General features: G+C 47.4%; 6 protein-coding genes across 6 annotated transcripts; 1 reads left to right on the forward strand and 5 right to left on the reverse strand.

The window, feature by feature from the left end:
• Positions 1 to 106: 106 nt before the first annotated feature.
• N7469_001515 (tyrosyl-DNA phosphodiesterase 1) lies at positions 107 to 2,028 on the reverse strand (the record flags this gene model as incomplete). The annotated part of the gene is made up of 4 exons (XM_056640435.1): positions 107 to 841; positions 891 to 1,308; positions 1,363 to 1,475; positions 1,537 to 2,028. The coding sequence occupies 4 exons, from the start codon at positions 2,026 to 2,028 to the stop codon at positions 107 to 109; spliced, it is 1,758 nt and encodes a 585-aa protein (XP_056506192.1).
• Positions 2,029 to 2,498: 470 nt separating this feature from the next.
• Positions 2,499 to 4,436, reverse strand: alg10 (dolichyl-P-Glc:Glc(2)Man(9)GlcNAc(2)-PP-dolichol alpha-1,2- glucosyltransferase; the record flags this gene model as incomplete). The annotated part of the gene is made up of 2 exons (XM_056640436.1): positions 2,499 to 3,628; positions 3,683 to 4,436. 2 exons carry the CDS (start codon positions 4,434 to 4,436, stop codon positions 2,499 to 2,501), a joined length of 1,884 nt encoding a protein of 627 aa, XP_056506193.1.
• A 265-nt stretch (positions 4,437 to 4,701) lies between these two features.
• On the forward strand, positions 4,702 to 5,649 carry psf2 (DNA replication protein PSF2; the record flags this gene model as incomplete). Its single annotated transcript, XM_056640437.1, has 3 exons — positions 4,702 to 4,815; positions 4,869 to 5,455; positions 5,535 to 5,649. 3 exons carry the CDS (start codon positions 4,702 to 4,704, stop codon positions 5,647 to 5,649), a joined length of 816 nt encoding a protein of 271 aa, XP_056506194.1.
• A 367-nt stretch (positions 5,650 to 6,016) lies between these two features.
• N7469_001518 (CUE domain-containing protein) lies at positions 6,017 to 6,727 on the reverse strand (the record flags this gene model as incomplete). The annotated part of the gene is made up of 3 exons (XM_056640438.1): positions 6,017 to 6,243; positions 6,341 to 6,401; positions 6,449 to 6,727. The coding sequence occupies 3 exons, from the start codon at positions 6,725 to 6,727 to the stop codon at positions 6,017 to 6,019; spliced, it is 567 nt and encodes a 188-aa protein (XP_056506195.1).
• An 854-nt stretch (positions 6,728 to 7,581) lies between these two features.
• N7469_001519 (condensin subunit SMC2) lies at positions 7,582 to 11,435 on the reverse strand (the record flags this gene model as incomplete). The annotated part of the gene is made up of 6 exons (XM_056640439.1): positions 7,582 to 7,846; positions 7,905 to 8,578; positions 8,642 to 9,016; positions 9,069 to 11,226; positions 11,306 to 11,346; positions 11,409 to 11,435. The coding sequence occupies 6 exons, from the start codon at positions 11,433 to 11,435 to the stop codon at positions 7,582 to 7,584; spliced, it is 3,540 nt and encodes a 1,179-aa protein (XP_056506196.1).
• A 690-nt stretch (positions 11,436 to 12,125) lies between these two features.
• N7469_001520 (uncharacterized protein) lies at positions 12,126 to 13,902 on the reverse strand (the record flags this gene model as incomplete). The annotated part of the gene is made up of 4 exons (XM_056640440.1): positions 12,126 to 12,854; positions 12,926 to 13,000; positions 13,141 to 13,429; positions 13,640 to 13,902. The coding sequence occupies 4 exons, from the start codon at positions 13,900 to 13,902 to the stop codon at positions 12,126 to 12,128; spliced, it is 1,356 nt and encodes a 451-aa protein (XP_056506197.1).
• Between the last annotated feature and the right edge of the window lie 25 nt (positions 13,903 to 13,927).

Raw genomic sequence — 13,927 nt, forward strand, 5'->3', positions numbered from 1 at the left:
AACTATGTTTAATGGTCTCACTACTGAGTATATCGGTACGATAGGTTTTGGCTGGAACGGCTATAAGCCATCCCTACTACGACCAAGTGCATGGTAGCGCTGTTTTCTACTGCCAAACAACTCCTCTCCAATCAGGAGAAGAATGAGAAGCAGTTGCACACCATGGCTCATCAGAGGTAGAGTATGGCGTGAGAGGAAGATCGTATGGCATACGAAATCCAACAACTGTCTGTAATTCCTCTTGTTCGACCCCGTCCCCGGCCAAACTTGGCTGGTCACGTTTGAAGCATGGGACCATTATAGTAGATTGCTCATCTTCCACGGCAGAATCATCAGCAAAGAGATCGGGCCAAACAACAACGCCAATCTCGAAGCTTTGGATTCTCACTTCACCATTTGGATTTGTTGCTGCGCCCCAAGCCTGCGTAGATAAATTCGCTGATGTGACCATTGCCCAATCAATGGTGTCCATTTTTTCCGCATCTGAGAATTGAATGTAGGTTTTTATATGTGGTGCAGCACGGCCACGTCCAGCCTCTTGCTTCTTAGACTGTTGGTCGGAGAGATCGATTATATTCGAGCTTGTTTCATCACTATCACCAGCCCATTTGCAGAGATAAGGACGTATATATTGAAGCTGCTTCTGCTGTGATGCACTTTGAGTTTTCATATGAATCGAGCCTCCGGAAGAATAGCCATTAAGAGATCTGCGTATTTCATCCGGCGTTGGAAAAATAATAGAGTATTTAGGAGCGGCATTCACTCGTCGCTGTGAAAGAGCTTTGAAGAATACTTCTTTCAACCACTTATCTGTTTGGCCCAGGGTGGCAACCGAGGATACCTAGAAGACGGTCAACGTGGTTCCTGGAAGTTTGAGTGCAATGTCCTACTTGTGTAACAATATGAGGTCTGCCATTCTGGCTTTCAGCTGTCTTCATTTTCTGTTGATATATGGGCACTTGTCCCATAAGGTCCCTCAGAGCAGGCCAGCCCCAAAGGGTAGACCTTTTCGAATCAAGCTCACTGACTTTCTGCCGAGAGGGAACACTAGCAACAAGGGCTGCCCGTACTGCACTGAAGTCATAGCGCTGAAGTTGCTGAACCAGTTTCCCAGTTTTATTGGGCCCGTAAGCCTTCAAGTACGCTATGATGTCCCTCTTGAAGCGAGCCCCAGCGCCTATCTTTGTGTGCGTTTGCGATGCAGCTGGATCGCCCAGCTTTGATAAAGGAAGCAATGGGGACTGCCATACTGCTTGAGTCATATTTGTCCAGTCTCCAGGGATCATATTGGCGGTGTGTATAACAATCCTAAAATAGTTAGTAATAAATTCCCGTCACGAAAGATCAACTTGAATTTCTTACTGGGCCAAATCATCATGACGGAGGAGAATCATCATCTTTGAATGATGAGTTCCAAAGGGATCCGGCATGTAAGCTACGATAGGCTCAACATTGGGATAGCGAGAGCACCCTTCCTGCATTGATTTATTAGTTTTTTTCGAAGTAGATATATTCTCGAAAAAAGGGGGTGTTTACATCAATCATCATTCGATTAGGCGACTCTTTTCTCCAAGATCCATGTACTACTTTCACTGTCACCAGGCTTCGAACATCTTCATCAAATTGGCTCATCAGAAAGTCCACATCAAACATGTAGTTGAACTGCCAGCATTCGCGAATCATAGGATCCCCGAGAATATCGCGTAGCCGCACGGCATCATTATTGTATCCCTTCGAGGCAGGGTAGTCTCTGATGTGGGTGAGTTGGACAGGAGAAGGGATCAATCTCAAAGAACGATTTCCAGGTCTCTTAGAATGAGGCACGTTTTTTTGCTCAGTTTCGATCTTATCATTGGCTAATTCTGGACATGCGAAATATGATTGATCGAGTCCTTGAGAACGTGTCCGTAGAGGCGGAGAAATGGATCTGTGCAGCGAATTCAAGGGCGTTGAGATCTGATCCTGTCGACCCTCGGTCTCTAAAGTCAAGTCTGATGTGACTTTTACCCGTTTGGAGGAGCGCTCCATCGGTGTAGAACCTAAATGGCGACGAATATCTCTAGTTACCAGGGACTGACGACTGAGATATCCAGGATCAAGTGGTTGCAGATTAAGCCTCAAGGGGCGAATTGTTCTGCGGGTCGGGTAGAAAAGGGAGCTCCGTAATATATATCGGTGCCGAATCATTCCATGTTTGAATCCATTCATACAATGGATTGTAATGGTCGTTAGCCAAGTTGGCTTCGGATGCTCTGATATGAAGTGAAGTCAAATATTAGTGAAGTGGAAAATATATCAGCGCCGGAGAGCTCGAACCACAACGAAATGAACACCGCCCGCCTCGAAATTACGAGACAACAGACTGACTTGAACAAATATATATGGGAACTTAAGAAGACCACCAATTTTATTTAATTTACATTAAGTACAATTACAAGATTTTTATATAATGTACAGTTGCTCTGTTCAGCACAGAGGAAAAAGCAGTAGTACAAGAATCACCACATGAACCGCTGGACCTTGCCCGGTTCCTGGGGCCACTCAAAGCCTTTGTAGAGGAAGACGTACCCAGCCACGGCGTTAATAGTGATGAACCAAATAGTCTCCAAGAATTTCGGAGCATTGGAAATAATATCTGATTGCGCTTTCTCGCCCTCCGTCTCTGGCCGTTTCTGGCGGAACATTGCGAGTGTCGGGGAGGCTGGCAGATGCAGACGCCAAATAACCCATGGAATGATAAAGTAGCGTGGCTCAACAAGTGGAGCCGTCACTAATGATAGAGCGGTGGCAGCCAGCCAGACGAGCACAAAGCTAGTTCGGACAGCATTTGGTTGCTGATATTGGCGCTGATCAAAGTGTTCTTGGACCTTGGCTAGGGTCTCGGGGGACTGGGGATCAGGTTGTGCTTGCTTGGTTTTCTTCTCCTTTTTCGATGTTGATTCTTTCTTAGATGCGGCCTTGTCCTCTTTCGCTTTGGCGCGGCGTTCTTTCCGGTTGCCTTGAGGCTCTTCGACGGCCGCGGGTTTGGGCTCAGATGCTGCGGGCTTCGAGGACTTCGATGTACCGGGAACCTGTCTGAGTTGAGGTGGAGCTAATACAATAGAGAAGCCAAATGCAGAGATGACCGCCCACCCGCAAAGGAAGTATACCAGGACAGCACCATATTTCACGGCCGGGTGCACTCCCAACAGGAGACGGAAGACATAGAAAACATAGTGTCGGTTATCAGCAAGCGTAAACGGATGTACAATCGTGTTAAAATGAACAATCGCAAGCATAGCAGGCAGGACGATTAGAACAGCCATCAATCTCGGTAGCTTTCTTTGCTTTTCGGGCAGTCCAAAGTTCAGAAATTTCGGCAAAATGCCCCTTGGAGCAATGAAGTTGAACACCGGGATGGCAAGCAAGGGCCATGAGAAGAAGAAGAAATAAGGCCAGATGTAGAGCATTTGAGCCAAATGTACTCCAGCGGTATGAAATTCTTTGTGCCCAAGGACCACGCCCTCGTTCCAAATGACAAATCCACCGAAGGCTCCCAGGATAATAATATGAGGGATGATAGATGCGACAATGGAGAAGGGATTCCGGATACTCGCAGCAGCGAAAGAAAGGGCAGTTTTGAAGTAGTCTATCGAGCATCACATCAGCACGGCACAGAATAATCAATGGAAAAGAAACGTACCTTCCAGAGAGGCTTCAGCAACAAGAGGGTCGTAGACCTGATTTTGGAACCCACCCTTGACAACCGATGAAATATCGGAGGATTTGCAGGGCTTTGAGGACTGACGAACAGTACGAACGACTTGGAGCCCACCCAAAAAGACTGACACCCAGAAGATATTTGTCTGTCGGCAAACCAGAGCCACCAATCCAAAGAACAAGAAGCCCAGCGCATAAATTGGTCCATATTTCCCTCCATTCACACGCTTTAAATCCCAATTGTAAGCCTCGACAACGACTAGTAGAGCAAGAATGTCGGTATAGTATAGACCGGAGAAGAAAAATAGCGGAGGAAAAAGGCAGATATTCAGAACAGTATGGCTGAGCCATGCACCCAATGGCCTGGTATTCTTCACTCTCTGCACAGTGTCCAGGAGAGACTGCAATCGCCAAGGTAGAAAGACAGCAGTAGCAGCAACATTAGTGGTACGTAGAGCTGCAGTATCAAGTTTGACCGGAGATCCGCGGAGGGCGAGCATGGCAGCGCACAGGATATATGACCATAAATACAAACCTGGGGGTGTCGTAATTTTTGGATCCCAATGAGTCCACTTATGCGCCCAGTAGGCCTGTGCCTGAGGAACGTGAAACACTTCATCCAGGTACGCCTCCGGCACTTCAGTATTGACTTGTGTCCTCCAGACGGGAATGAGGACAAGAGCGAATGGCACGGCATATCGCGCAGCACGACTGAGATTCGATTCGCGTAGACTCATTGTGCTTTTAGTCTCGCGCACTGAGCAAGCACCATTCATGAGACGATGGTGAGCTGAGCTGCAAAGGGAGAAGAAGAAGCTCGGCGGGGACAGCTATAAAATTAGTTGCAAACACCGCAAACACGCCTTCTTTCGGCGATCATCGAGATACGCGATTCGCGACTCCGACGCATCAGGCAGAACATGGGGTATTAGCAGTGTTCACTTCGATTGTTTTTATTAAAAATTACTGCTTTGGTCTGGCTATTCGCATTTTTCGGATCCAATGGCGTTTCCTCTACCGCGAGGCACTACGCCTTCGGAGATCGGCTTTCTAGCGGAGATGGAGATGGTGACTGTGGTGCCTCGACAACGCCTTGAGGGATTGGAATTACTCGGAGTGAGCCTTTTTCATGGAGATTGTATACACACACGAGAATTGACTTTATATAGGGCCCCATTGAACCTCTCGTTCCTCCACGACGTGCCTCTTTACCTCTCTGGCTCGCATTGCTCCTCAAACGTCAGCGTCGTGCTAATATAATGCCTCCAGCGTGGTTGCACCCCGAGCCTCTCAGCTTGATCCTCGAAGTTGAATCCCAGCATCAAGATTATAAGAATGCATTCTCGCCTCCTCCCCCACTACCTGGCCAGCCTAGCGTTCGAGATATCGATGCAGTCCCTACAGCCCGGCCACAATATACACCAGATGGGGGTAAATATTATGCCTCGCCGCCATTCCTACCTCAAAATACGGCCCAGACGAATGTCTCGCCCGATGAGCTACCCGCATTGCCTTTTCATTGGCTTGAGATCGGAAACATGCTGCTCGAGTCAGCGAGCGATGACCTAGTTGACTCAGATCAAATCCGGCGATTAATGAAAGATCTGCGTGAAGTGCGTCTAGCTAAGATGAGAGCCGGTACGGATGTCCTTGATGCTGCGGCAACTGGAGGTGGAGGAGTAGCCTTGACTGGTGTTGGTGCAATGGAAGTCGGCGAAGAGCGAGGATTCTTAACTGGGGTAGTAGACAACCTCCGGTATGTGGCGTCGAAAAGATACAATGACGTATTAAATTGTCCCAGTGTTACTATTCTCTACTTGCTAACTTTGTTCCAGCAAAATTGGCGCATCTAAAGAGCAAGCCCGTCGCGAACAAATGGCCGAACAAAGAGCCAACGGTGGGTATGACGGTGCCCAGGACGACGATGAAGAGGATTACATGGAGTTTTAACTTGCATGAGACTTTTGCTTTCTTGGGCTATTCGACTCCTCCATTTATTTTCTTCTCTTTTGGCGTTAAAAGGTGCATGTGCAACGCAGATAAAATGCCCCCTTACACTCAAACGACTTTATGTATATAGACGCATATACCCGGTTTTTCTTCGAAATAGAGCAGCGGTTGTGAGACCGACATTGTTCCAATTTACCTAACACCATACAGCATGCGAAAAGCGCTCTAATACAAAGACAGAGGCGGGATACCGCTGAGACAGGAAAGCAGGAGAGGTTCTGGTAGCAATGTTGACACGGGAAAAGCCGTGGTTCACATCAAGATCCGAGACAGTGATTAACTATTATAAACACGCAGTGACTCCATACTATTGGGGACTATCCTGATTCTTCTGCATCATCTTTCTCCGTGCCGCGAGGATCATCTCATCACGGCGTTTTTGGAGGAGACGTTGGCGTTCATCCTTGTTTTGAGACCATGAGCTGGTAGATGATGCTATTGTTGAAGTCTCGGGCTCGTTTTCGCTGGCGAGTTTCGAACTTAGGTTGTACCGAGATATCAAATCCTGTCCATCAACCTTGGTGGTGGTAGATGCTGAGGGGGGTTTGTGTAGCGGTGGTATTAGGAGGAGGAATTGCGATCTGAGGTTGAAATGATGGAGGTGGCTAAGCAGGATATGTCAGTAACTTACATAAATCTCGTATAGAAATAAATTCAACAATGGTGAAGAAAAAACATAAGTCGTGTGGCGTCTAGAATCAAAATGACACCATCACAGCGCGCGGCATGTACAACGTACCGTTTCAAGTCCCCGTCCAGTGAGGATCCTTTCCGTCGTCGCGGCAGCACTACCTCCATTGCGCTGCAAATCCCACATGATGTCGCGGGTACTTAACTGGGGGAACATCTGAGAGATCTGCTCGACTTGAGCTGGATCGACAACATTGCCACGTCTGCGAGTCCGGCTCGCGCCAGCAGGACCATCATCGCGATTAAAGAACCATCGAATGACGAAGAACGAAACTACCGCGATGGTAAGAAGGGAAGGTATATTCAACGAAGGCTCATCGTCATGCATTGTGTTTTGGGCGAGGGGTGGGCACGGATATCGGGAGTTGGGGAAGTTCGGGCTGTCAAGGCCGAATCGCGGAGGCGGGAGCGCTTCCGAGTCGGGAAGATGATCGTGTGCGCAAGTGGGTATATACCCTGATTTAGAGATGTCGCGATGCGACTAGGTTATAGTGAGACCTTCAGGATAACAAGGACGGTTGCTGGCGCAAAGAAGTGGCGGCGTTGACGGAGTTACGGCGGGTCGGAGACGGTGAACGGTAGCACGTGCCGACACACGCCTTTGGTATCAAGCGGGCAAATCAAGGCTGTATCAGTGGATATAAAATCAGATGATGAGAGGTAGAAAGAAACATTAAATCGATGTGAAAGTTGATACATCGACTAGAATAAACTATTTTAAAGACTCTCGAGTTCCCATGTCTCATCCGATTCTCGGAAGACGGCGATCCCGTCGAGAGGTACTTTTGTTGTGTACATACTCACTGGAATTTAGGGCAGGGAGAGGGTCTACATGGTGACCGAGGAATCAATTCAACATAGGCAAGATGGTATGAATTAGACAGTAAGAAGAAGATAGAAGAAGAAAAACGATTTACACGAATTTAAGCCTTCTCGGGGGAAGCAGAGATTGGGCTTGCGCAACACCAAACAAACATACATCATGCGTGGCATAGATCATGAACTGATATTCCTTCCCATCCAAGAAGCCAGACTCGACTCCAGAACTCCAGCCGCCGCCAAATAGGGCTCGAAAGACAAGACGAATGCATGTACCCAGCTAGATCAAGAACGAAAGGAAAAGCAGGGCAATAAGACCCTGATGACAGAATCAACCGATGTAGGCTGAGTGCTATATTATACTCATTTCATGTCGGCAGGGGTCAACGCCTGGACGATACTGGTTCCCTCGCTGAATCGAGTGCGGAAGATTCGATTCGCGTTTTGGAACATGCCATCCTTGAGAGACACAACAATGAATTGGGATCCCTTGAAACGGGTCTTGATCAAGCGTCCAATATTTTGCGTGTGAGACAGATCCAATGCGGCATCGACCTCATCAAGAATATACATAGGGGCAGGCTTGAATTGCAGAAGAGCCATAATCAGAGACAAAGCAATGAGTGATCTAGTAGAATGAAGTCAGTGATCTGCGATGGATATATTGGCGAGGAAGGGAAACATACCGTTGTCCACCACTTAGCTCTGTGAGGCTCTGCTTCCAAACCTTACCCAAAGAGACCTTGACCTCGAGTCCGTCCGTGATGTCCTTTCCTTCCGGGGGGTCGAGTTTGGCAAAGCTACCAGGTAGAAGTTCTGCGAAGATCTGTCCAAAGTCCCCATTGACCTTGACCCAGGTTTTATGGAGTGCTTCCTTCTTGTACTCGTTGAGGTTAATGATAGTCTCTTCGATCTTACGCTTGTCGCGGATGACTGTCTTCATCATGTTCTTTAGAGCGGCCTCCTTCTTCTCGACACTATCGATCATATTCATAACCTTGGGATTGATCTTCTTTTTCATTCCCTGGAAGCGCTCGGTCAAGTTTCGTAGCGTGAACTTGCACTCGGCAATGTTCTGGTCTTGGAAGTGGTAGGGGGTGTTAGGACGGCCGAAGTGCTCCTTTTCATCCGCAATCCACTCATGCTCTTGCTCCATGTGACCAACAGCTTGGGCAGCAGTGTGTTGATCTTTTTGAAGCTTCTCGAGCTGGTGGCCAAGCTTTTGCATCTCCAGGCCCTCTTCGGTGATCTGCGAAGACTTGGCTTGCATGGTCTTCTCGAGCTCTCGCAGCTCGTCGTCGAATCCGGTCAGCTTGGCCCTTTCGTCATCAAGCTGGGCTTGAGCGATATCGTGGGCGTCCTAAAAAAAAGTAATGAGCCTCCGTGGACGAGTATAATTTTGCTTCACGATGAAGAAACTCACCTTGAGTCGCGCTTGCTCCCTCTTCAGAGAGTCAATCTCGTCTGCCTGTGCCTTCAGCGTATTCTCTGATTCCGATAGTTGTTCTTCGGCAGCTGAAAGGTCACTGCCAACCTGCTCAGAGTCAAGGCGCGAAGATTGCAGCTCTCTCTGCAACTCCTTCACTGAAACAGAGTTCTTGCTGAGATTCTTCTTGAGAGTGTTGAGTGAGCTTTGTAGCTCTGCGAGTTTACTATCCTTGTTGTCGCTAAATTCACTCATGTCTTTCTCAATCCGCTTAATATCCTTGTTTGCCTCTGTCTGTCGGTGCTTGGCGTCTGTGATATCCTTCTTCAATTGCTCGATGTTTGCTCGCATCTCTTCGACCGCAGCAATGATCTATTCCACGTTAGCGTAGGCCAAAAGCTAAATCGAGAGGGGTTGTAATTACGGAAGAGGAAGAGTTATTGTTGATTTGCTCCTCTGTGAGCTTGATCTCGTGGGATTTAAGATCCAACTCTTGCTTAATCGACCGTACGGCATCGAGCTTCTTCTTTTCCTTCTTCATATTCTCCTCCAAGGTAGCAAGCTGACGCTCTTTGCTCTTCAGCTCCTTGTTGATCTCATGGAGCTTCTGCAGAGTAACAAGAACGCCACTCGAGTTGGGAGAACTTCCACCGGAAAGTGTGCCGGAGGGGTCATAAACATCACCATCTAGGGTGACACTCTTCATCCGAACGGATGGGTCGAAGGTCACCTTCTTAGCTGTCTCGGCATCCTCACAGATAAGCGTGTTACCAAAGACATAGTTCATTGCTGATATGATTTCCTCGTCATACCCAATCAAAGACAAAGCCAAGTCAACCTTGCCGGGTGCAATATTTTGGGCCGCCCCAATCTTCTCTGCAGAAGCCTTGAAGGCAGAGATCTTGTTGAGAGGAATGATGGTCACGCGCTTGCGAAGTTTACCCTTTTGGAGCAACTGAGTACCAGTCTCGGCGCTGTCCACAACCACGTTATATAGACGACCACCGGCACAGATCTCCAAAGCAGTGGCGGCCGGGATTCGATCCTTGTTCAGGGTAAATAATTGGGCGACCAAACCCTTCACCTTCGATCTGTCGAACTGAGGGTGGGGGTCGGTGTAATTGAAATCGACATTGGCAACCTTCCTCCTGAGACCGTCGGCTCGTTGTCGAAGCTCACGAATGTCTCTTTGGAGGCCTGATCGTTCCTGGTTGATCTGCTCCTCTTTTCCAGGCTCGAATCCAAGTCTGCTAAGCTCTGCCTCCAGCTTCTTGGCTTGTGACCTGAGTTCTTCCAATTCGGACAAAAGACCAGAGTTCTGCTCCTTGGCCTTCTTAGCTCGTGGTTCATCCTCCTTTATTCGCTTCTCGAAATTGGTGATCTTAAGCTTCGCTTGTTCTTGTTCTGTAGCCGCGTTACTGGCTCGGTTTCGGGCATCTTGCAGTTGACCCTGATATCCGCTCTCCTGACCCTCCTTCGAAGCCACACCGGTCTGCAAAGTTTGGAGCAATTCCTCCTTCTGTTCCACTTCTGTGGTTTGTGCATCATGCTCTGCTTTTGCAGCATCATATTGAGCCTGAATTTTGTCATAGACATTCTTCTTCTCTTTGAGGACCTTTTCCAGATCGTGAACAGTTTTCTGGATGTTTTTACGTTTTTCTTTTTCCTCATCCATGCTGGTGTTCTTGAGGTCAAAAACGGTCGTCAGTCGAACCAGGTCATGCGAGTGTGCCTTTACCTCATCTTCAAGACCTTGGAATTTGCCGCCTTTCCGCAGCTCCTTGTCGCGAGCGGCTCGAACCCGTTTGACGTCCTCTTCCAAGTGGACAATTTCGTTTTTGAGTTTGTCCGCGTTCTCCTCCAGCGCTTGTACCTTATTTCGCTTATTGTCACATTCGTCGCCTGCGACCCTTAATCGCTCCCCGCCCCGGACGTAGTCATGGGCAATCACAAGTCGAGTCAGGCGTTCAAGGTCACTTTGCGTTTGTTGGAAATCAAGGAAAGCTCGCTTTTCGGAACGAAGTTTCTCAAGCTTAGGCTCAATCTCCTCTTTAAGAAGACCCTCAATCTCACGCAGTTTCAGTTCTTTCTTTCCCATTGTCTTGATAGCCTTTTCTCTCCTGTCTTCGAACATTCGGGTACCGGCCGCCTCTTCGATCATTGACAAGATTTCGACTGCCTTCATGTTCAGGACCTTCGTGATACGTCCCTGCATGATCAAAAAGTTGGGGTTGTTGATATTTAGCTGGACACTTTGGAATAGGTTCTGGACAGTCTGTTGCTGCGCGCGGTGACCGTTGATTAGGTATTTACTAGTGCCTCCCAAAACGATTTGTCGTGTCACAGAGATGTTCGCATATTCTTCGAACCCGATCGGGGATTTCGAGGTATCGCGGTTATCGAAGACGATGGTCACACTCGCTTTCGTCACGCCAGCCTGGCCGCGTTTGTAGATGAGGTCTTGGAGGTTTTGCGCGCGAACGGTGCTCATGTTGGTGATACCTAGAACGAAACAGATAGCATCCAGGATGTTGGATTTACCACTACCGTTCAGGCCGGTGATGGAGTTGAATGATTCGTCCCTATGATCTTTTGTTAGTATATCCCCGGACTTGTTGCCCCTCTGCGACAAATGTCAACAAAGTCGGAGAGCTTGCGCACCATCCCGAAATCACCGTACGCACGGCGTACGATTTGAAACCCTGATAGAACAATTGTCAGCGCATCATCAGTATATCCGGGAATTATTGTTCTAGCGACTCACGTCTATCACAATCTCAGTGATCCGCATGGTTGTCACTGCGAATCAACTCGCGGGAGGGCGGAAGGCGGAGATGTTCGAGAACTGAAGAGGGGCGCGATTGTTTTGTTTATGATTTGCCCAGGTAAGCACGGGTCAGCTGACCTTATCCTATCGATTGCGGTCTTGGCATTCCATCCACTTTACAACCTCCACCGCTAGGTTGTGAACTACATAGTTATGCTAAATAGCGACAAGTTGAACTCTTATACATGAATGACAATCAAGGTATTGTTTTTAGATAAGCATTTATACGACCAGGAGTATTTTCTATCATAAGTATGCCATCCCCGGCAACAAATGGGAACTCTACTAGTAAATATAGTTATAACATAGATAACTAACTACTAGTTTATATATATAGTTATTAAATACTAGTAGTAGTATACTAGGTAATATATATATCTAAGTTTCTGCGAATACGAAGGTTCGTATACTATACAATTTCTACCTAAAATTTTATAATCAAAAAGCGGAAGAGAAATCAACTTCCAAGTTGATTTCCTTATGTTGATAGCCTGTGGCCTCAACGATCTTGGAAGCACACAGATCAAAAACGTTTCAAGATCTCGGAGTCTTAAGTCTAGACGAAAGAACGCGCATCCACTCTCCAGGGCCCTGCGCAACATGGAACTTTAGGCCTGAACATATGCCCTTTGTCAACTCTAGATACATAGTCATCTAGTTTGCCGGTGGTCCTGGTGGCCCTGCTGCTGGCGCCACTGGACCTGTCGCTGGACCTGCCGCTGGTGCCTTTGCCGCTGGTGGGATATAACCACCAGGCGGTACCATCCCTCGTATACCGAGTCTAGGCTGAGGATGATATAGCCCAGTCATCATGTCAATACGCCACGCTACATCTGCCTGAGGACGAATGAATTCCGGTGGTGTTCTGTCTTGTGGCCTGATTTTCGGAACCATATCTCTTGCCATCAGATCCTTTTTATTCAAACCAGCAAAGAGCCGCGGCCTGCCCAAAGGGGCTGTTGCGCAAAATAATGTTTTTCGTAGCCAGTTACCATTCAATCTATCCGCAGGGCCACCGGGTGTATTTGAATTTGTATCATATACAGAGCAGCATATCGTATTCCAGGGTGCCATATACACGTCATTTCCAAATTCATTCTCCCCAATTATGGTAGCTTGCACTGCAATTATTTTGGTAACAAATTGAAAACCACCTGCTGCATCAAATACATGGTAGCCCATTAAATGTTTGAGAGGGGCAACGCTAACTGCTGCATCGCTTCCCATCATACGCAGCATATCATCGTTGAATATAGTGAGCATGTAGGATCCTGTATCATCGATGAAATCAAGTTCATATTCCGGAAATGCTAGTCCCATCCGGTCAAATTTAGCAGTAGGATCAGTGTCAATACTTGCATCCAGCCGAACTGTCATTGCTACCTACCATAGAGAACATAATATATTTAGCCATACTCCGTACAGAATATCGAGGAAGCAAATTCAAGTCTTACATGCATATCCCATTCGGTTTGAGATGGAGGACCGCGGTATTTGCAGACTTCTTGTTTCATCGGAAGACGATAGATCTGTATAGTAATTATCATACCCGTTAGTGAGCTGTCAAATAAGTATTTTCTTACACAGACTAGATCTACTAGATAGGACTAGACGCGTAAGATGACTGTAGTCATATGACTCTGAACATATTTGGAACCTAAAAACTTACACCCTCAACCCAGAATCCTCCATCACCTCGATTCTCCGCCGTGTTGAGTATATGAAATGTCTCAAATGAAAATGGCGACGGCCCACCAATCATCTTACCCTGACACCAATAAGTTGCATTGTCATTCCACTCAAGTGTTCCAGCTTCATAAGCTGCCATAATTGCCTCGACATTCGGAAGCTCTTTGCATGGATCATCGTTGGCTTTCAGATAAGTTTGTATTGCTCGTAGAGTTTCAAGTCGTTGAATGACTTCCCAGCTCTTGCCCGGAAACTGTTTCATTACTGAGCTAGTAGTTTGAAATATCATTGTTAGTTCAAGTCATTTCGAGAACTTCAATGTGCCGTAAGAATAGGTTGAAATCACCCTTCTTTCTGCCACGTCAAAACCTTGGGAATGATAGTAGAGGAGGAAGACGATAAATCAGAAAGGCCAGCAAAAAACTTTAAACTCATAATACACCGCTTTAATTGTAGAGAAAAGAATCCAAAATACTCACGGCTTTAGATCTCTGGCTTCTATCAACTGATTGAGCTGTTTCTCGAAAGTTTCCTTTGCATATCCCATCTTAATTCGTTCCTCGCACCGTTTAATCCGTCCATCCCAGTCATCGCGAGCGAAGTCAGTATCATCGGTAATCCGAAATCTGCCAGGGGATGTTGCTACTTTGCGGCGTTTCGCAGCCTTTTCTGGGCTGGGCGAAGCACTTCGACGGCTTCTGCCACGCCGCAGAGGTAGGACTGTTTCCCTCTCGCGTTGCATGTCTGATTTGGATGCAGTTGCTGCT

This window comes from Penicillium citrinum (assembly GCF_028827155.1).
Source record: "Penicillium citrinum strain IBT 23319 chromosome Unknown utg000001l:1.0-4955037.0:1.0-4956770.0, whole genome shotgun sequence".
Taxonomy (NCBI): Eukaryota; Fungi; Ascomycota; class Eurotiomycetes; order Eurotiales; family Aspergillaceae; genus Penicillium; species Penicillium citrinum.